The 22,547-nt window shown below is 49.9% G+C and overlaps 1 protein-coding gene and 1 non-coding gene across 6 annotated transcripts in view; both read left to right on the forward strand.

Annotated features, from left to right (window-relative positions):
• EML1 (EMAP like 1) overlaps window positions 1-14,537 on the forward strand; it is a 208,877-nt gene extending 194,340 nt beyond the window's left edge. For all 5 annotated transcript variants that reach the window (XM_037984484.2, XM_037984480.2, XM_037984479.2 and 2 more), the window contains 5 exons: window positions 9,116-9,213; window positions 9,338-9,425; window positions 10,896-10,991; window positions 12,183-12,313; window positions 12,988-14,537. In XM_037984484.2, coding sequence (XP_037840412.1) covers window positions 9,116-9,213; window positions 9,338-9,425; window positions 10,896-10,991; window positions 12,183-12,313; window positions 12,988-13,113 — 539 coding nt within the window. In that variant the 3' untranslated portion in view covers window positions 13,114-14,537. The remainder of the gene's footprint in view (window positions 1-9,115; window positions 9,214-9,337; window positions 9,426-10,895; window positions 10,992-12,182; window positions 12,314-12,987) is intronic.
• Window positions 14,538-18,000: 3,463 nt separating this feature from the next.
• On the forward strand, window positions 18,001-18,163 carry LOC119619150 (U1 spliceosomal RNA). Its single transcript, XR_005235588.2, has one exon. It is a non-coding gene; the product is annotated as a U1 spliceosomal RNA (small nuclear RNA).
• Window positions 18,164-22,547: the final 4,384 nt, after the last annotated feature.

Below are 22,547 nucleotides of genomic sequence, written 5' to 3' on the forward strand. Positions count from 1 at the left end.
TATGACTTATTAGTTTCTGTTAATCCATAGGTGTTCTCTCTCTCCATTACAGTAAATTTGTTGACAAAACTGACTCATTTGTCCTGTAGCATTTTCCACAATGGATTTTGCTGAATGTATCTTTGTGGTGGTGGTTCACGTGTTTCTCTGTCCCCTGTATTTCCTGTAAAGTGATTTCTGGATATCGAGGCTTGGTCATATTCAAGCTCTATGTGTATTGCTGTATTTTTCCTTTAGGAGGCACATAATGGCTTTTTCTCACTTTTTGTGACATTAGCAGCTGTTGATACCCAGTGCCAAGAACCATAAATGTTGCCAACTATTGATTTCCATTTGTTAGCTTTTCTTCTTTGTTTATTTGATATAGTACTTCTATGAAGAGAAACTTTCCTTCATCTACTATTTTGGTACCCAGTGGTAGAGTTCATACAGGAAAGTCAGGATTAATGCTTGATTTCATTCACTTTATTTTCCAGTTTCTGAGATAACGCATTTGCTTTCTGCTCCTCTAACAGTCACCAATCGGTGGTGGTGGTGGTGGTAGTAGTGGTGGTGGTGTTGGTAGTAGTGGTAGTGGTGGTGGTGGTGGTGGTGGTGGTATTGGTAGTGGTGGTGGTGGTGGTGGTGGAGGTGGTGGTGGCGCTGGTAGTGGTAGTGGCAGCAGTGGTGGTGGTGGTGGTGGTCATGGTGGTGGTATTGGTACTGGTGGTGGTGGTGGTGGCAGTAGTGGTAGCAGTGGTGGTGGTGGTGGTGGTGTTGGTAGCAGTGGTGGTGGTGGTGGTGGTGGTGGTATTGGTAGTGGTGGTGTTGGTGGTGGTGGTGTTGGTAGTAGTGGTGGTGGTGGTGGTGGTGGTGGTGTTGGTAGTAGTGGTGGTGGTGGTGTTGGTAGTAGTGGTGGTGGTGGTGGTGGTGGTGTTGGTAGTGGTGGTGGTGGTGGTGGTGTTGGTAGTAGTGGTGGTGGTGGTGGTGGTGGTGGTGTTGGTAGTGGTGGTGGTGGTGGTGGTGGTGTTAGTAGTGGTGGTGGTGGTGGTGGTGGTGGTGGTAGTGGTGGTGGTGGTGGTGGTGGTATTGGTGGTGGTGGTGGTGGTGGTGGTGGTGGTGCTGGTAGTGGTAGTGGCGGCAGCAGTGGTAGTGGTGGTGGTGGTGGTGGTTGTAGTGGTCGTGGTGGTGGTGGTTGTAGTGGTGGTGGTGATATTGGTGGTTGTGGTGGTGGTATTGGTACTGGTGGTGGTGGTGGTGGTGGTTGTAGTGGTGGTGGTGATATTGGTGGTTGTGGTGGTGGTATTGGTACTGGTGGTGGTGGTGGTGGTGGTGGAGGTGGTGGTGGCAGTAGTGGTAGCAGTGGTGGTGGTGATGGTGGTGGTGGCAGTGGCGGTAGCGGTGGTGGTGGTGATATTGGTTGTGGTGGTGGTATTGGTACTGGTAGTGGTGGTGGTGGTGGTGGAGGTGGTGGTGGCAGTAGTGGTAGCAGTGGTGGTGGTGGTGGTAGTGGTGGTGGTGGTGGTGGCAGTGGCGGTAGCGGTGGTGGCAGTAGCAGTGGTGGTGGTAGTGGTGGTGGTATTGGTGGTGGTGGTGTGGTGGTAGTGGTGTAGTTTTGGTGCCATTATGGATTGAAGTATATTTGCTATGTTCCAGTATATTATATTAGGTTTTTTATATTATTATATTATGTTCCAGTATATATATATATATCATTGGCCAGTGAAAGTTACTCTGGTTCGCTCCTGGGTCCTTTTGACATGACCTCAGGAGCCTTTAATACTCGTTCTCTGGCATAACAAGTTGTTTCAGGATACTTGTATACATTTCTTACCTATAGCCCTTTCTCTCAGGAGGCCCTCCTTCCTTTTTCATCTGAAGGGAGGAGATTACAATATGGGTGTTAGGAGTGCTCATTGCCACGGGGTAGGGGGTTGTCGCTAAGCCTTTTCATTATGTGATTATGTTGTAGGAAATACTGCTTTTCTGTCATGTGCAGGCCATTTGGCTGCGCAAGAGTGTCCAAGTGCTGACACTCTTGGAAATTGGAGTTTTGGTTGTGGGAAATATGTGGCTGACTCTGAGCTGCTGGTCTCTGTAGGGATCTTCTATTTTATAACTTTATTGACAGCGTCGACTCTGCCTCACAGTGGGACGTGTCCTCGAGCTTTAGAGAGAATCTGATAGAGCATCTCTTTTGGATGCTTGTTCCTTGTCCCTGAACCATGTTCATAACTTCTCACCCTAAACAGACAACTGCCTAGCCCCCGTGCCAGCCCTTTCTCTATGTCAAGAAGGAGCCTGACTTGGAATGCCTTTCATTCATGACCTCTTCAGTGTCACATTTCTTTCTGTTAATTTAGCCAGTGTTCTGTATCCTATCCTGTGTTTCTCACCATTTTCTCAGTTATTTTGAATGTCTGCTGAAGGCACGAGGGCCTCATCTGCAGCCTCTTTCCTGGAAAGCCCTCCGATACCTGTCAGCACCTGCTAACATGAGCGGGTCTGTTGGGAAGCATATTTCTATTTCTTGTCAGTTACACTAATGACCATTCCCTGGAGAGCAGAGAGCTCTTCCTACTAGAACTCTGCTTCTTGGCTTCAGAGTCATTGCCTGGGAGCTGTGTGGGGCAAAAGTGAAAGCCCTAAGCCAGGCCCAGGCCAACTGCATCTAGATCTAGTGTCCTCCCTTAGTTAGCCAGGTGACCTTTTCAGATCAGACAGCGAGTTATCATGAGACCCAACTGAAAGACGTGTGAATGAGTTCTCTGCAGAGCATTATGCAGATGTCACAGGGGGTGTGCTATCATCTTCAGTAACAGCAGCACTGATGGCCCCAGGAGTGGCACCCAGATGGTGGACTCAGACCCCTGGGGAGTGACCCACAGTTCCATAGTGGGAGGGACCCTATTTTGTTCAGCACTGTGTGCCCAGCTAGCTCCTAGCACAGGGTTTATGACAGGTTAGTTGCATGCATGAATGTAGCTGTAACTAACTACAGTGCAGCGGACACAAAGCAAAATGTGATCAGCAGTATGAGTTTTCTGGTTACACAAGATTTTTCCAGCATGTAGGCTATACTGTTGTGGATTACTATCTCCTTTTTGGATTTAAGTATTTACAGACCTAAAGCTAAAGAGAGAGAGAGAGAAAGCATTCAGTGCCTAAACACAGATTGCCATTGACATGGAATTTCAGAAACTTGCTGCCAAAATCCCAGCCGAGGTCTGTAGCCCATCTCCAAGGTAGCAGCACCCTGTGCTAAGAAGGGAAACCATGATGAAATGGTGAGGCCTTTTTCTCATTCCGTCAGTCTCAGGAAAACTCTGAGGGTTCTGCTGATGGCCAGAGGAAAAGCTAGTAGCGGTTCTTGAGCTTTATAGGTGGAGCTGGGCCTCCAGGACATGGGAAGGACCGACGAGACCCCAGCCGCAGGCCCCCTGCCCAGGGATAAATGCCACCTTCACACTTAGTACTGTGGGTGGACATTGACCCTTTGCCACAGACTGGGGTTATGGAGACGGAGCTTTAGGAGGAACTGAGCTGTTTTGCAAATCAAGGTTCAAGGCTGTTGTTAACTGTGCAGGGGCACGGGTCTGAGGGGTTGCCTCATAAACTGGACAGTCAAAACTTTAGCAGCAGTTGAGAACTAAATCCTTCTGGTGACTTCTCACTTCTCGCACGACAGGCAGGCCCAGGTTTGAGTTGTTGGTCTGTACCTCACCGTGGGTGAAAGAGGGAGGTTCAGAAAGTCAGCCCTGGAACTCTGGGCACACACCTGGAACCCGACCACGAAGCCGAGCCCTCCAGGAGTGCATGCAAATCACCCAGAGCGGGTGGGGGTTCTTTGGCATATGCTCAGAGCCACAAGCCTAGAGATTCCCATGGATCACTGAGTACCCATCTCAGGCATGTTTTGGCAACTGCTTTTTCGTTTATGAACTGTTTTACATAACATGGTCTTTTGCTGATAAGCTAATGTTACGTGGAAGTTGATTACAACCACAGTCAGTTAAGTGTTGGCAAAATCCAGCTCCCTCATAGGCTTATTAAATACAGAAGCTTCATAGTGACAGTTCTCATATTTAACATGCATGTCAAGAATCTTATAGAGCACTTTATGATTGGACAGAATGGAGTTTTGATTGAATTAAGATTGTACTTTTTTAAAGAACAGAAATAGGAAGAAAATCATTTCCTACTTATTAAGCCCAACTGCAGATCCTTAGCCTGCCTGTTCTAGTTTCAGCTCATTGAAACTAGGGTAAAAATCTGAATGTGAAGATGAAAGAGAGAAGCCCAGAAAGGACCAGGTGCAACTGGTCCTGCAATTGTATTTCTCTTCTTTGATCTTATCCATGTTGTTGTTTGAAAGGTGGGTTTTTTCTGCTTTTACCAGAATGACTCAGAATCTGGCATTCACTCTGTCACTTGCAGTATCAAATCCCCTGTCTGCCTGGGTCTGAGAGCTGTGGTGCTGCAGCCCCTGCCACCGAGCCAGCCCTTTCCCCTGCCATGTGGCATCCCCCTTCCCTGGGCCAGTCCCCATGCAGATGCAGCAGTCTTGTCTCCAAGCCCAAAATTACAATCAGTGTGCCAGGAGAGAGGCTGCACCATAGCTGCACGGTTGTTCCTGCACCTGCAGACCATCTTCCACCCCAAGATCTCACTCGTCAGCATGCAGGTACTTTGCAAGCATCAAGGATTTCTGTGTGTGCCACTCACCTGGCTGTGTTGCCGTACACAAGTTACTAAGCCTCAGTTTCCTCATCTGCAGAGCAAGTCTAATTGAACCCTCTGCTGGGGCGCTGTTGGGCTTGACTGAAGCCCCGAGCCTCCTGCCTGGTCAAGAGTGAGCAATCAGTAGAAAACAGCAGTAAGGTTGTCCTTCTCCCCTGAGTGCCCGGACTCTTGTTCCCCTGTCTTTATGAGTTCTCCAGTTGGTTTTCATTTGGTGCCAAATCCTAGCTTATTTCAGTGGAGTAAGTTTAGGAATCTCAGTCTCCGAGAGAGCTGGGGAAGGAGGCTTAGACAGTTTTTGGAGGAGAGGCGAACAATTAGGGAAAGAAAAAAGGCTCTGTGGGACCCAAGGAACAGGCTGTGCTACGTTTCATCTGGCCTCTGGTTAGCACACTGACGAACGCTGGTTGGTTTTGATTTCTTAGCAATTCGTTTTATATATTTATGGATGAATGTAGGTAAAAGAGCTAGGATTTGAACCCCATTTTTCTGCCTCAAAGACCACATTCTCATCCTCACACTCTGCCATCTTCCCGGGCAGTCGTTGTAGTCAATGTCGTTTTGAGTTTTTTTTGTGGTGGGGGCCAGGGACTGGGAGGCACCTCCTCTAAGAAAGAGAACATTTCTCCTGGTTCTGCCTTTGTCTCTGAGACACTGCCTGCATTTCCACATCACGCACTGGCGGGTGTGTGCTAAAGACGTGGAGACCTGGGTGGGGTGGGGTGGGGTGGTCAGAGTTGTCCACAAGGAAGATGAGGGCCTCCTAGGACATCTCTCTATACCTGTGCAGAGGCCTGGGGATGTGGACGATATAATCGGCCGGTTCCCCTCTGCAGGGAGGACTTCACCAGGCAGAAGGGAGCTTCAACTCCTGCATGAAGACTGTGGATTATAATGGGAAAGAGGAATTACAATCTGATTAAGGCTGTCAGAGATAGAAGTAGATTGCTGAAAGAGATTGTGAAGTCCTGTTTCATTCATTTTTAAAAACAGATATGGGGGCCAGGCGTGGTAGCTCACGCCTGTAATCCCATCTCTTTGGAAGGTCGAGGCGAGTGGATCACCTGAGATCAGGAGTTCGAGACCAGCCTGGCCTATGTGGTGAAACCCCAACTCTACTAAAAATGCAAAATAATTAGGCAGACGCTGTGGCAGGCACCTGTAATCCCAGCTACCTGGGAGGCTGAAGCAGGAGACTCGCTTGAACCCAGGAGGCAGAGGGGCAGAGGGTCCATGCACCATTGCATGCCAGCCTGGGCAACTCCATCTAAAAAAAAAAAAGAAAAAACTGATATGGGGATGGTGGTTACACAGGTATATTTGTCAAAACTCCTCGAACCATGCACTTGAAATGTGTGCATTTTACTGCATGAAAATTATGCCTCGAAGTTCATTTTTAAGTGAACTTTTTTGGGGGATGATGTTGTAACATGACTTTTTTCCTTAAGTAATTAATCAATTGCCTTAAACCTGTTTGTTAAATAACAAATAGTTCCATTATGGCTGGGCACAGTGGCTCACACCTGTGATCCCAGCACTTTGGGAGGCCAAGGACGTTTTGCTTGAGTGCAGGAGTTCAAGACCAGCTTGAGCAACATAGTGAGACCCCTGTCTCAACAAAAAAATTAAAAAATTAGCTGGGCGTAGTAGCGCACGCCTGTAGTCCCAGCTGCTCTGGAGACCATGACAGGAGTCGAGGAGGTCGAGGCTGTGGTAAGCGGGGATTGCACTGGAGCACTGCAGCCTGGGTGACACAGCAAGACCCCGTCTCAAGAAAAAACAAACAAACAAATGGTTCCATTATGAAAGAGACCTCATTATTTTTTGAGTTCACAAATGATCAGGTAGTTTTTTTTTTTTTTTTTTTTTTTTTTTTTGAGACGGAGTGTCACCCTGTCGCCCAGGCTAGAGTACAGTGGCGCAATCTCGGCTCACTGCAATGTCCGCCTCCCGAGTTTAAGCCATTCTCCAGCCTCACCCTCCCTAGTAGCTGGGGCTACAGGTGTGTGCCACTGCCTCCAGCTAATTTTTGTATTTTTAGTAGAGCCAGAGCTTCACCATGTTGGCTAGGCTGGTCTCAAACTCCTGACCTCAGGTGATCTGCCCGCCTCAGCCTTCCAAAGTGCTGGGATTACAAGTGTGAGCTACTGCACCTGGCCTGATCAAGTAGTTCTTTGAGACCTTTTGCATAAGAGTGGACAGCCAATCCCCTGCCGTGTCACGTGACAGATTTGCAGCTGTTCTTTACCCTACAGTTGGTCGGAGGGGCAGTGCCCCTGGAGGCAGACTCCCTGGGTTTAAGCCAGCTTCAGGAAACCTGTGCAACCTTGGACGAGTTAGTTTGTTGTACACGCCTCACTTTCCTCTCTTGAAAAATGGGGATAATTATATCTACTTCGTGAGGTTGTTACAAGGATTAAATAAGTTAATACAGGAAGAGTTTAGAATTGGACCTAGCACATAGCAGACTCTCAAACATATTGACTGGGCCGGGCACAGTGGCTCACGCCTGTAATCCAGCACTTTGGGAGGCCAAGGCATGTGGATCTCCTGAGGTCAGGAGTTCAAGACCAGCCTGGCCAAAATGGTGAAACCCCATCTCTACTAAAAATACAAAAATTAGCCAGGTACAGTGGCATGTGCCTGTAATCCCAGCTACTTGGGAGGCTGAGGCAGGAGAATTGCTTGAACTCAGGAGACGGAGGTTGCAGTGAGCCAAGATCATACCATTGCACTCCCCAGCCTGATCAACAAGAGTGAAACTCCATCTAAAAAAAAAAAAAAATCCATATTGGCCATTTAGTAATTGTAATTGGTATCATTAAGTGGCCATTGTTAGTAGCATTTCGTGTTTATTGTGGTCATTGTCACTGTTGCTGTCCAGGCATGGCCAATTGCAGGCACTGATCGCAAGGACAGTTGGTTTCCGGCGTGGTCACCTGGCCTTCTCAAGCGTCATCAGCAGCCGATGGCAGCCCATCTCTGGCTACAGTAGTCCTTTTTGGTTTTTTCAGCAAAAAATGTGTAGTTGCCTCATTCCTTCAGGATTCTTGATTTGGGTAGGCTGCATTGGTCTTACATCGCCCCTATTTTGACCTGGCCTAGGCTAACACTTCCTAAAATACCATTCCCTGAGGCTCCAGGCCACCCTGGGTCCTGCAGGATTCCCGCCTGGCAGAAGGAACATCACAGGAAAGAGGGAGGGGAGAAACAACCCTTCCTGATGCTTTATGCTCCTGCGAGCACCAGGCCCTGTACCAATGTTGTCCAGGTGGAGCCTCCCGACTGCTATGAAAATGCGCTGCTCACTGTGTTTTGTGGATGGAGGACCTGCAGCCCCCTAGCTGGAGCGGAGAGACCCCTGCTGCCCTGCATTCTGTTCTGGACCCTGCGTGGCTCCAGGTTTCCAGTCCTTCTTTTTGCTTGCTGGCTCAGGAAAGTCTGACCTTTTCCCGGACTCACCTCCAGGCCCGGTTTCCTGTCCTGGGCGCCCTGGGTCCTCCTCCCTGCACAGCATGCACGGTGTGGTCGCTTCCAGCCACCAGGGCTGCTGCTGCCTTTTGTTGCAAAGGGCTCCTTCCCGTGTTTCCACACAAGCATCACAGCCTGAGTCCTTAGGCCCTCCCAGAACCAGAAACCCAGGGGAAGAAGATACTAAGATACCCCTGGAAAGTGAGGCGGGAAGGGCTGTCCAGGCAGAGGGCAGTGAGTGCAGAGGCCTGAGTGAACCCGTGTGTTCAGTGAGGAGTGACGTTGCTGGAAGGCCATCCTGGTGGGCTTTGTGGGCCCCTCCAAGGAATTTAGTCTCCATCCTTCAGTGATTGGGACAGGGAAGGGCCTATAAGATTTCATAAAATTGTATGAAGAGAATGTATAGGGGGCAGTGGCTCACGCCTGTAATCCCAGCACCTTGGGAGGCCAAGGCAGGCAGATCACTTGAGCTCAGGAGTTTGAAACCAACCTGGTCAACACAACGAGACTCTAACTCTACAAAAAAAAAAAAGTTTTTAAATTAGCCAAGTGTTGTGGCACACGCCTGTAGTCCCAGCTACTTGCCTAGGATCACTTGAGCCCAGGAGGTTGAGGCTGCAGTGAGCTATGATCACACCACTGCACTCCAGCCTGGGTGATACAGCAAAACCCTGTCTCAAAAACAAAAGAGTTCATAAAAATTTATAAATCTTTACCAGATTTTATCATCTGGCCAGGTGTGTATTTTTCAAAAGATAGCTTTGGAAGTAGCAGAGGATTCATTCAAAGGCAGATGTTTCTCTTGGCAATAATACGTTAATCTGGCGATTTTGTCTAAATCTGTGGTGGCAGCTACCATCATCCTTTGTAACGAATAAAATGTGTATTGTTAACATCTGAAATGTGATTTGTCATCTTTTTATAGATGGGAATTTCTTAGCCATAGGCTCGCATGACAACTGCATTTATATATATGGTGTCAGTGACAACGGGAGGAAGTACACACGAGTGGGCAAGTGCTCGGTAAGCGCTGACAGTGGCCCTGTCGCTTCTGCTGTACCTGCATGCAGTCATTTAACTACAACGGAACGGCGTTGGCAGGGACTTCTAAGGCCAGTGAAATGAAGTTGGTGTTTTTCTCTCCCAGGGTCATTCCAGCTTCATTACTCACCTGGACTGGTCTGTAAACTCGCAATTCCTCGTGTCAAATTCCGGAGACTACGAAATCCTCTACTGTGAGTACCACCCTGGGGTTGTAGGAAGTCTCGATCTCAGAAAGTGTTCACTCTGAGACCCAGGAGGCCTCTGTGGAAACCCACCTCCCGTATGACTTAGGCACGTGCCATCATCTCTAGGCCGTGGTTTCTGCCTCTGTAACATAGAGGCGTGGGGCTGTGTGGCCTCTTGGGTCCTTCTGGTTTCCTGCTGACTGCGAGCCCCTGTGGAGGAGAAGATGCTGGGCTTGCCCAAAGGGGAAGAAGGCCGAGCCCTGCATAGGGGTTCTGGGGGGAGGCAGATGTGGCAGAAGGGAGTGGGTCCAGGTGGATGTGGCCGAAGTGAGTGGGTCCAGAGCTGTCCAGGCAAGAGGAGGGCCTGTCAAGGTGTTATCCTCACAGGAGGGACCATGAAGTCCCTCCCACCTGGGTAGATGGCAGCCCTGGGACCCCTCCTCCTCCTCTTCCAACCCCACCCTGGCCAGTGTCTGGGCCCAGGCACGGTGAGGATGATCGCGGCTGGCACTTAAAAGCACATCCTCGTGCCATGCACTGGTTCCTCAGACACCCACCAAGCACCTGCCACGTGCCCCACTCTGAGCCACACAGGTCGGCTCACGGGGCACAAGGAAGGCCTCACGGCTGCCCTGCTGGAAGTTACTAGAAAGCGCAGCGTTCCTCCCCTGCATCTTCTCAGATAATCTGCAGCGCTTTCTGGCTTGGCCCCATGATGCAGGGAAGGGCTCAGAGCCCAAAACACAGGCCCCAAGAGCCCACGGGGGTGGGGGAGTCACACTCACTTGAGCGTCACCACTTGTTGAGGACCAGGACAGGCAGGACCACTGGCGGCAGGGAAAGCAGGGCAGTGTGTACCGAGACTGAGCTCCCTCCAGTGGGGAGGGCAGCCACACCGTCTCACCTCCTCCCCGTCCAGGTCCTGCCTGACACAGGCACAGGAACGGGATGGTTTTCAGGCACAGTCCCTGGGTCTAGAACCTTCTCAGATGAGGTCTCGTACTCTGCTGGTGAGAGCTCATTTGGGGAACACATAAATGTTCCTTAGGAGGCCCTTGGTGTGACTGGTTTCAATAACCTCCATTCCTGACTCTGAGCTGAAGTGACTGAGAGGGATGGGGAAGCTGGGGGACCTGACAGGAGAGGCAGAGCTGTGTTCAGGGGCTCTGGCAGGGGCAGGCAGCAGGTGGAGACCCAGGAACCAGAGACAAGAGAAGCCAGACTGGGAAACAGAGACAGAGATGGGAAAAAAAACAAAGAAGAGGGCGTCTCCACCCAGGCCCAGGGGCTCGGGCTCAGTTCCAGGGGAGCTCACAGCTGTGCACATGTGGTTCCCACCTGACTGGGAAGTGGAGGGTCTCCCTCTCCGGGGAGGGCTCTGTACCCAACGGGGCACGGCTCTGGGGGCTCAGCCTTGCCCAGGGGAGGGGTGGGGCCTTGGCTTAGATGTCACCAGACTGTGTTTGCTTTTTGCAGGGGTTCCCTCTGCCTGTAAGCAAGTCGTAAGTGTGGAAACTACGAGAGACATTGAATGGGCTACCTATACCTGCACTTTGGGATTCCATGTTTTTGGTGAGTTTGCTACAGATTTCACTGGTTCCAACAAAAGAGTGTCTCCTTTTAAAATATGTCTTCAGTAGCTATGGAGTCTCATGGTCTTGTCAGACTGCTCTGCTGCTACGGGAGGCCCGTGTGCCACACCTCCTGCCGTACCCTGGGGTCGGGCCGGAGCTTGCCTGGCCATGGCCTGCTGAGAAGAACCGGAAAGATGGGTTTTTAACCCTTCTCCATCGTACAGGGCCAGGGCGGCGGATCCTGAGAGAACTCCCTAGAACCCTCTCCTGTCAGGCTGTGCCATGTGGACCTGGGTGGGCCAGATGGCACTCAGTCAACTTATCATTTGTGAGGGTTATTATTTATATATTTTTTGTTCTTAAACTAAAAATTTCACTTTCTTCAAAGTTCACTTTAGGAATGTATTCATAAGTAACCTAAATTAAAGCGCTGCAAATTAATAGAATTTTTAAAGGTAGTATTTATCGTCTCTTTATATAAGACCACAAGTCAGTAGATTGGTGAGAATTTGCAATTTTGTGGTGTTCAGTGCTGAGATCCAGAGGTTCGCTCCAGAGCTCCCTGTCAAAAACTCGACCTGCATCCAGCCGTCTCCTAGCCACAGGTATTGTTAAAAGGGTCCCCCACCCACCCATCCTCCAGGCCCACCTGGGCTCAGGGATGCAGAGCCTGGAGCCAGTGATGATGGGCACAGCTGCCAGGCTGCTCCAAGCAAGCAGCAGCCACAGTGAGTGACCCCAAGAAACACGTGCACACCCAGGGTTAAAAGGCCTTTGGAGACACCTGCTCATGTAGAGAGTTACAGCAATAACAAGGAAACTGCAGGCTTGAGGACAGGGCAGCTTCCCACCAGATGCTTCAGAGATCAAGGAGAGACATTGCGTTGGGAACCGGGGTTCCTGGTACCGTCTGCCTTGGCCTCGAGAAGAGGCCTCCAAAGACCTGGCAGCTCGGAAAGCTTGTCTTTGCTCCTTTCGCGCAGCAGGGCATTGGAGACTGGCCTGAGTGAGAGGAGAGCGGGCGCACAGGGGGAGGCCAGGAACCGAGGCTGTTGTGCTTTTTTGACCCTTGTTTCTAAAGCTGGACTTGAGGCAGTTTTGTGTTCAGGACTGTCCAGTGGGCGGCTCCTGCATGCCGTGGCCCTGTGGCCCCTGATGTCTCCAGCACCGTTTGCGGTCTTTGTTTTAGGAGTGTGGCCAGAAGGCTCAGATGGAACCGACATCAATGCTGTCTGTCGGGCCCACGAGAAGAAACTCCTGTCAACAGGCGACGACTTTGGCAAAGTGCACCTTTTCTCATACCCCTGCTCGCAGTTCAGGGTAAAGGGCTTGTTTCTTCGCTAATTGTATCCCCCGTGGGGCGTGCACGTATGCCCGACCTGTTGGGAGACTAAATGGAAATGGGCTGTGAGTGAGTGCTGCCAGTCACAAAGGCAGATGTGACTCTGTTATCCGTGCCCGGAGCACTTTCGACTGCCCTTAGGGAAACCCCAAGCCCCACGGGAACCACAGAGCCCTTCAGATCCGCTTGTCAACCTCTGTGGCTCCACAGGCTCACGGCTCTGACCTCTGCCACGGCCCCCTTGCTGTGGCCCTGCTCAGCTGAGCCAGCCCAGAGGCTTGGGGCACCCTTCCTCATCCTCTGTCACCCTGACCCTGATCCTCCTTCAGCGAGGAGACCCCCGCCCTCAGCCCCGGGCATCTGGTTAGGCCCGCTTTTGGGGCGACCTCATACCTGGCACCTCTGATATTGAACGTATCTCTCAGCCGAGGGCAGTCATTTGCTCGTATTTGTCCCCTACCAGGCCATGAGGACTGTGGGCTTTGTTTCTGTGTCCCTTCTGTGTCACACACAGAACAGGTGCCCAAGTGAGAGCTGCCAAGTGGAGGGCGAGTAAAGGAATTAAAGCATGCAGTGAGAATTCAAGCACTTTCCCATCCCAGACGGTTTGCCTTGTAGTAAAGGAAGCTTTCCCCCATATCATTCACTCCAGGCTCCGAGCCACATCTACGGCGGGCACAGCAGCCATGTCACCAACGTCGATTTCCTCTGTGAAGACAGCCACCTCATCTCCACGGGCGGGAAAGACACGAGCATCATGCAGTGGCGCGTTATTTAGTCCCCCCCGAGAGCTGTGGGGAGCAGCATGGCAAGGAAGACACAGACTCACATTACCCTTGGTCACTGTGATTTCTGTTTTGTTTAAAAAATTCTTACAAACCTCAGGAAAACTGGGCCCTCCGCCGGCTACCTTAGCTTAGTGCGCCAGCGGGCGCCACAGCGGATCAGTGGCTCCGTGTTCACTTTTGTTGTACAATATATGACACAGTGCACATTGAATACCAACAAGGTTCCAACGTTTACATTACAGCGACATCAACAGAAGTAACTGGTATATTCTTAGTAACTTTTCTATGAACTCTTCAAAAATGGTCACAGAATGCCTTTTAAAACATTGTATATAGTCTTCACTGTTTCACCATCTAGCTTGCTAAGTCAAATATTTATGATGATAATGAGGTACTGAACCATGATGGCTGTTGAGGAATTGGTCCTAAAAGGACAGATCACTTAAGAAGAGTGAATAACTGATTTGCACGGCTGAATCAGGAGACGCAAAGATGAGACTGTATTTGGTTACATTTTCCAAGGTTTCCTTACATTCTCCCTTGGGGAGGCTGTGAGAGAGGGCTTGTATTCCTCTTGTGCTAAGCAGATTCTACTCCTAATTGACTTAAATATTTCAGCAGGGTACACAGGCGTTTCCGAGTTTCAGTGACACCGTCCTGCCTAACCGGATGCGGTCAGCCTCTTCACACCCACCTGGCTTGCATCCCCCATCCCTTGTTCACACGCCCTGATTCACGGTGAGATGTTTTGCCACCTTCTTGTGTATATTACTTGGCATGAGATGATACTGTACTTGTATAGGATTCTAGCAACTCATAATAAATATGTCAGACTAGGCTTTACTGTCTTATGCTTATGGACGTTGTATATTTGTATTTTACGACCAAGTAGACCAAGTCAGAAAGATCTCTCTCAAGCGTACCGTAAACCTGCAGACAGAGGTCCCGAAGGGCTCCACCAGGTGCCAGGGCAGCTGCTTTTCCTGTCTTTTGTGCATGGGCGACTCATTAGAGTGTGAGACCAGATCGAGTTTCGATGCGTTAAACGGAGGTGGCAGAAATTTGTCAAGAAGGCCTTATCCATTTCGATTGTGTGACAGATTGAAATTTATTGTTTACATTGGGGAATGTATCTCAAATTTTTAAATAGAAGAGTAATAAACAGACTTTAAAACAAATATTAAGATTTTTACTCATTCTAGGCAAGCAAATGAATGGAATTATCTGAGCTCTATGGCACTGGTTGTTTAGAGTGGCTGATTAAGTGCAACTTTCAGAAACATTTTTGATGGCATCACCAGCCTACTGCGGAAGTGCAGGGCACCAGTAAACACCATGTATTATTGAAGATGAATCTGTTTGTATGTATCCTTGTCAAATATATTCTATAATGAAATAAAATCTGAAAAGTGGATTTCTTATTGACCTATATTTATGAAAGCATATAAATTAAAATATTTAAAGTTAGATATGATTCACACTATGTTCTGTTTCATACGCAGATTTTGTTCTCACCTAGGCCATTTGCAGGTGAGACTGTAGTTTGCAGATGAGACTGTAGTTTGCAGGTGGTGTGGAAACATTCATCAGGGGAGATAACTATAAAGGATTTGGCCTATTACCATACTCAATTGTCAGTTTATGTGGTTTTGTGAATACTGGCAAAAGCAATTGTTTTTCAATTAACAATGGAGGGAATGATAAGATGAGGGAAGGAAAAGGCATTCATTATTGACTTACATGTCAGTAAGGTCTACTTTTATTTCAATGCACTCCTATTTTCCAAGCTTAATAATAGACAAAGGATAAAAAAATACACACACAAATATACTATTTTAGATATATGTACTATTTTATATATATGCAAACTACTATAGCTCTCTTTATAATGAATTAATCATTTTATGAATGAATGAATGAATTCGATGGATTTAAAATGGCTTCATTTCATTGTAAATGAAATTCTTTGACCAGCGCAGTATTAACCTTGCAGGTGTTCACTGTTCATTCAGTCACTGTTAACACAGCCAGCAATGGTCCTGTGCCGCTGCTCAGCACCTCTCAGGCAAGCAAGGCCTTGAACCTCCAGGATTCTCCCAGAACGAGAGGCTCGGGAACCGGGCAGCTCTTAGCCTGGCTTCCCTGCAACACGTAAGATGAGGAAAGATGAAAGGAAAGAAAAGATTACGATTTATTTGTAGTTATGATAATTAAGTCTGTTAGCATGAAAGAATTTTCCAGTGAACAAAAAGCCCTCGGGATTTTTTTTTTAATTTACCATTTTAAACTTTGTGTTAAGATGAAATTGTTGCTTTTGCAGAGTAAAGTCTCCGTGGCAATCCTGTTTAGATAAGGTCAAGTATCAAGAGAACACTGGATTTCCTCGAGAACAGGGTAGGCACTGGCGTTCCCATGCTTTAAAGCTTGCGGAAGAGCACAGTTGACCCTTGAACAGCAGCGGGGTAGGGGTGCTGACCCCACACGCAGAGACCTACATATAACTTTTTACTGTCCAAAAACCTAACTACTGATAGCCTACTGTTGACTGGACGCCTCACTGAGAACAGTTTCCACATACTTTGTTAATATGTATTATATAGTACACTCTTGGAATAAAGTAAGCTAGAGAAGATGAAATGTTAAGAAAATCATAAAAGAGGCCAGGCACAGTGGCCCAGCCTGTAATCCCAGCACTTTGGGAGGCTAAGGCAGGAGGATCGCTTGAGCCCAGGAGTTCAAGACCACCCTGGGCAACACAGCGGGACCCCATCTCTACCAAAAACTTTAAAAAGTAGCTGAGTGTAGTGGTGTGTGCCTGTAATCCCAGCTACTCTGGAGGCCGAGGTGGGAGGATTGCTTGAGCCTGGGAGGTCGAGGCTGCAGTGAGCCTTGGTCAGACCACTGCACTCCAGCCTGGGTGGCAAAATGAGACCCTGTCTCTCTGGGGACTCTGGAGGCTGCCAGCTGGCTGCCACCTGCCTCCAGGGCCTGGGAAGTTGATTTGAAGAGTGACACCACCAGGGAAGGGAGATAAACATCCTGCGGGAGGTAAACTCAGGAGGCTTTCCTCAGAGGCTGGTTTTGGGAGCCTGGGTGTGCTTGAGATTGTAGATTGCTCAACCCAAGCCAGGAGAAGAAGCTTCCGAGCCAGCTTGGGGGACTCCAGTATCCAAGGGCAGGTAAGGGAGCTGCTGAGAGGAGGGAGAGCCAGGAGGGCGGTGGTGGAGCAGAAGACAGTCCCGCACACGGAGGATCTTGTGTCCCCAGCAGCAGGGCAGCTCGATGCGGTGCTCACCAGGAGCCAGTGTGGGCTGTGCACTGGCTTAGCAACCGGCATTCCAGCATCTCCACGAGCAGGCAGCGCCCGGCGGGAGATACAGGCAAGGTAGGGACAGCCTCAGCCATGTAAGGAAGAGAGAACATGAGGCCACAGGTCACACAGGGCTGTCAGGAGCCCAGTGGGGGTGGGGGTGAAGAGGTGGAGGAAGTTTCCAGGCCAGCTGGAACTGGGGAGAAGCAAAGTTCAGTGGATTCTTGGCATTGGTAGATCTTAGGTGCCTGGCCGCCGGGGTGAGAGGGGCTCCCTGGCAGGGGCTGCCGTGCGTCACTGGAAAGCCTATTTGGGCATCTCCCCAGCCCCCCACATTTTTTTGAATGGTTACTTCCACCACCCAAAGGCTGGCTATTCCATTCATTAGCCATCTCTTCTGTGGTTTGGGAACAGGCTGCTGTCATCCTGTCTTACAGGCATAGGAGCACATAGGAAAGGGCAGACGGGGATGGTCCAATGCACAATTAGGGGGACAGGTTTTGGTGAAAAGGAGCTGAGGAACACGCGCTTGATGCAAGGTGAAAACTGACTCCAGGTCCGGACACGGTGGCTCATCCTTGTAATCCCAGCACTTTGGGAGGCTGAGGCAGGCGGATCAAGAGGTCAGGAGATCGAGACCAGCATGGCTAACACGGTGAAACCCCGTCTCTACTAAAAATGCAAAAAAATTAGCCGAGCGTGGTGTCCCAGCTACTCGGGAGGCTGAGGCAGGAGAATGGTGTCAACCCAGGAGGCGGAGCTTGCCGTGAGTCGAGATCGCGCCACTGCACTCCAGCCTGGGGAACAGAGCGAGATTCCGTCTCAAAAAAAAAAAAAAAGAAAAAGAAAGAAAACTAAATCCAGGCCTGTTCTTCCTGCAGATTCTCTTTTTAAAAAAAAACTTTGGCTGGGTGCAGTGGCTCATGCCTGTAATCCTAGCACTTTGGGAGGCCGAGGCAGGCAGATCACCTGAGGTCAGGAGTTCGAGACCAGCCTGGCCAACATGGTGAATCCCTGTCTCTACTAAAAATACAAATCAGCTGGGTGTGGTGGCACATGCTGGTAATCCCAGCTACTTGGGAGGCTGAGGCCGGAGAATCACCTGAACCTGGGAAACGGATGTTGCAGTGAGCCAACACCATGACACTGCACTCTAGACTGGACAACAAGAGCAAAATCAGTCTTAAAAAAAAAAGGCCAGGCGCAGTGGCTCACACCTGTAACCCCAGCACTTTGGGAGGCCGAGGTGGGCGGATCACGAGGTCAGGAGATCGAGACCATCCTAGCTAACACAGTGAAACCCCATCTCTACTAAAAATACAAAAAATTAGCCGGGTGTGGTGGTGAGTACCTGTAGTCCCAGCTACTTGGGAGGCTGAGGCAGGAGAATGGCGTGAACCCGGGAGGCGGAGCTTGCAGTGAGCCGAGATCGCGCCACTGCACTCCACCCTGGGGGACAGAGTGAGACTCGTCTCAAAAAAAAAAAAACGAAAAAAACTTTACAGAACATTTCAAACATACACAGAAGTAGAGAGAAAGCCTCTCGCCCAGGCTAAAAATTATCAGCGTACTTATTTGGCAGGGGAGATACCATGATCACGAAAGTGGTCTTCCCAGGGCAAGGCTTATCCACTGCACTCCGGACGTGCTGACCCCTGCGATTTCCCCAAAAGTAGGAAACTTGGCCGCATCATCTGTGGTCGTGGGGACTGTGTTCATGCTTTCCCCTGGTTAAAGAAAAAAAAAAAAATTTAGAAAATCTTGTTTCCTCTGTCTCCCCTAACTTTTGGGGGAGATGGAGTTTTTTGTTTTGGTTTGGTTTGGTTTTTGGGTTCTTTTTTTTTTTTTTTTTTGAGATGGAGTCTCGCCCTGTTGCCCAGGCTGGAGTGCAGTGGTGTGATCTCAGCTTACTGCAACCTCCGCCTCCGGGGTGCAAGCAATTCTCCTGCCTCAGTCTCCCGAGTAGCTGGGATTACAGGTGCCTGCCACCACACCTGGCTAATTTTTTGGTGTCTTTAATAGAGACAGTGTTTCACCATGTTGGCCAGGCTGGTCTCAACTCCTGCCCACCTCAGCCTCCCAACATGCTGGGATTACAGGTGTGAGCCACTGCACCTGGCCAAAATGGAGTATTTTTTAAAACAAGCCTACAGGAGTTTGAGGCCAGCGTGGTCAATATACCGAGACCTCATCTTTGCAAAAAACTAACACCTCAGCCGAGTGTGGTAGAGTGCACCTGTAGTCCCAGCTACTTGGGCTGAAGAGGGAGGCTCGCTTGACCCCAGGAGGCTGCAGTGAGCTGTGATTGCGCCACTGCACTCCAGGCTGGGTGACAGAGCAACAGCTTGTTCCAAAAAAAAAAAAAAAAAGCAAGTCTAAGCCACCGTGCCATTTCACCTATAAATACTTCAGTCTGCCGCTGTGGTAAGAACACTTTATGTGAGGACACCATGACATCGTAACAGCTGACAAACTTGATGATTTCAGTTTCTCGGGCTGTCAGACCTGACCCTGTGGTTCGGAGCCTGGCACTGCATGACTTGCAGCACAGGAGCATAGAACAGCTGCCCGGGCTCCCTGCTGAGCAGTTCAGAGTGGGGTGTCAAGCATGCAGCCCCCAGTTCTGAACCCTTCTCCAGAGCCCAATTCTGCACCCCGACCTCGCTGCTCGATGCCCAGTGGCATCCCTGCCCCTCCCCACCTCCTCCTGCAGGCGGGATGCTCAGTGCTGTCTGAAACCTGGGCTCCTTCCAGCCCCTCCTGCCGGGTCCCCAGCTGTACTTTAGGCCACCTCAGGAGACCCCCTTCTGGGCCACCCAGCCTGGATCTTCCCTACCTTGATGGCAGGCCAGACCGGATCACAGCAGCCTTTAGGAGTTCCCAGTTCCCTTTTGAAAGAAGGAGCCTTGTTTAAGGGGAGCCTCCCCTGCAGGAAGTCCGTGCCCTCCCGGGGTGTCCCAGGGGGTCCGTAGGTCAACTCTATGTTTCAATAAAAATGGGACACACGCGCACACCACCTGCACTAGGGAGCTGGGGCGGGGCTGGGGGCAGCACACACTTTCCCGCTGACTGCCCCTGATCTCAGGGGACCCCGGCATGCAAGAAGCCGGAGGGGACATGAGATTCAGGGGCTCTGGAACACAGATGACGCCTGGGCTTATAATGCGGGCCAGTTAAGAACAAATTTGGTTATTTAGGCTGAAAACACGAGTAGCTGATCTAGCAGACTGAATAAGTAATTATGAAAAGACCTTGAACTTGGGTTATAAATTTAAAACCTCCCCTCCCAACCGCCCTGCAGCCCCGCGGCCAGCTGCAGGTGCGCCACCTAGTGGCAGAAGAGCAGAGCACCGCCCCTCTCTCCAGCTTGCCAGGGCTGGTTCTGAGCTAGGAAGGGTTGGGGTGTGGAGAGACAGAGAAAAAGGGAAACTCTGGTTGACTTTGTGGGTGGGGCGTATGTTTCACCTGACCTTCTGAGAGAGCTTTCAGGGGTTCGTGGAGAACCCCAACGTTGCTGATCACCTCTCAGCTGCAGTGCCCTGGACCTGAATGAAGGTGTTCTGTTGAGGTGCAGCCTCCTTCTGCAGCCCTGAAGCGCCGGGAGGGCTGCCTCCATCGGCCTCCTTCCTGCGGAGATCCCACCGCCCTCTGGGGAAGCCCAGTAGACAGGATCTTAGACGACCCGTCCCATCCTTGCTCAGAGGTTCACATCTGGTCCCAGGGGACACTTGTGCCTCCCACACCCACACCTTGCAACAGTGGGTGGGCAGTTACTGCCTTCCACATGCAGCCTTCTCTGGGCAGCTGGCGCTTTTCAGGCACTGGTCCACAAATCGCAGACGGCACATATGAAGCCCTCCGAGTGGCTTAGGTAGAAGTACCCTCCCGGGTCCTCCCTCGAGAGAAACCTGGTTGGAATCAACAGCTCAACTTTCTCCCAAAGAAATGTCCCTTACAAATATTACTTCTGAAAAAGTCTAATTCCCTACCCTTTAGTACTCTTACCATGGATGAGGATGCCCAGGAGGAGTCTCGGAAATCTTTTTTGTAACTGCTGCTCATGGTCCAACAGCGCCTCTGGAAAACACATCTATTGGATCTTGGCTCCTCGGCTGAAAGGTCATTTCAACATTCAGTTACATAACCACAAACATTATTGCGCAAGTTTTTTGTACATATTTGCAAGAGATTATCTGGGATCCTACCTGGAAGTGGGACTACCGATTTTCTGGGGCATGCAGTAAATATTGCCAAGCCATTCCCCACAGCAGCTACACGGGCAGCCTGGGAGTCTCTGTTGCTCCACTTCCTCGTCCATATTAGGAATTGTCATTTCATCTCATCTCATACAGAGCCCTGAGAAGCAGGATCCATTGCCCCTCTTTGAAGAGAAGAAAGAGGGTGTATTAGGCTGTTCTTAAACTGCTATAAAGAAATACCTGAAGGCCAGGTGTAGTGGCGGACGCCTGTAATCCCAGCACTTTGGGAGGCTGAGGCAGGCAGATCACTTGAGGTCAGGAGTTCCAGACCAGCCTGGCCATGGTGAAACCCTATCTCTACAAAAAAATACAAAAAAATTAGCTGGGCATGGTGACCCATGCCTGTAATCCCAGCTACTTGGGAGACAGGTGGGAGAATGGCTTGAACTTGGGAGGCAGAGGTTGCAATGAGCCAAGATCAGACCACTGCACTTCTGCCTAGGCAACAGAGTGAGACTTCATGAAAGAAAGAAAGAAAGAAAGAAAGAAAAGACAGAAAAGAAGAGAAGAGAAATAAAAAGAAATACCCGAGTCTGGGTAATTTATAAAGACAAGATGACTGGGCACAGCGACTCACGCCTGTAATCCCAGCACTGTGGGAGGCCGAGGTGGATGGATCATTTGAGGTCAGGAGTTCAAGACCAGCCTGGCTGAAATGGTGAAACACTGCCACTACTAAAATTACAAAAATTAGCTCAACATGGCCAGGTGCGGTGGCTCACACCTGTATTCCCAGCACTTTGGGAGGCTGAGGCAGGCAGATCACTTGAGGTCAGGAGTTCAAGACCAGTCTGGCCAACATGGTGAAACACCGTCTCTGCTAAAAATACAAAATTTAACCAGGCGTGGTGGAGCACACCTGTAGTCTCAGCTACTTGGGAGGCTGAGGCAGGAGAATCACTTGAACCTGGGAGGCAGAGGTTACAGTGAGCAGAGATCGTGCCACTGCACTCCAGCCTGGGTGACAGAGTGAGACTCTGTCTCAAGAAAAAAAAGAAAAGACTTTTAATTGGTTTATGGTTCTGCAGTCTGTACAGGAAGCATGGTGCCAGCATCTGCTTGGATTCTGGGGAGGCCTCAAGCAAAGAGCTTTTATTCACGGCAGAACATGAAGTGGGAGCAGACAGTTCGCCTGGTGAAAGCAGGAGCAAGAGAGAGGAGAGAGGAGCAGGTGCCACAAGCTTTTAAACAACCAGATCTTCTAAGAACTCACTATCACGAAGAAGCACCAAGAGGATGGTGCTAAACCATTCATGAGGAATCCACCCCCATGATCCAACCACCTCCAACACTGGGGATGGCATTCAACATGAGATTTAGCAGGAGCACATAACCAGTATATCAGGGCTTAGAGAGGCTGAGGTACTCGCCCCAGGTCACTCAGCAAGGTGGTAGCAGAGCTAAGGGTGGAACTCCCAGTTCTCACAGCTACGTTCTGTGCCGGCGTTCTCAGCCTGGTGTCTACAGAGCACTCTTTGAGTGGGTGCTACTAGAGTTTCAAATAATTTGAGACTGTGCTGCACACTGCACATGACATATAGAGATGTGAGCACAAGTTGCCTCTGACAGGCATAGGAAGATTATACATTTGGGCATTTCCCCATCTCGAGCATCAGACACCTTTGCTCCTAAGGCACTGGTGATTGGCCCAGGGATCAATATTCCACACATCCATCTTGGGAAATGCTGTGGGAGAAGGTTAACCATACAGAGGTGGCCGGGCATGGTGGCTCACGCTTGGAATCCCAGCACTTTGAGAGGCCGAGGCAGGAGGATCACCAGAGGTCAGGAGTTCGAGAGCAGCCTGGCCAATGTGGCAAAACCCCATAATTTTGTAAAAAAATACAATAATTAG

This window comes from Chlorocebus sabaeus, chromosome 24 (genome assembly GCF_047675955.1).
Source record: "Chlorocebus sabaeus isolate Y175 chromosome 24, mChlSab1.0.hap1, whole genome shotgun sequence".
Taxonomy (NCBI): domain Eukaryota; kingdom Metazoa; phylum Chordata; class Mammalia; order Primates; family Cercopithecidae; genus Chlorocebus; species Chlorocebus sabaeus.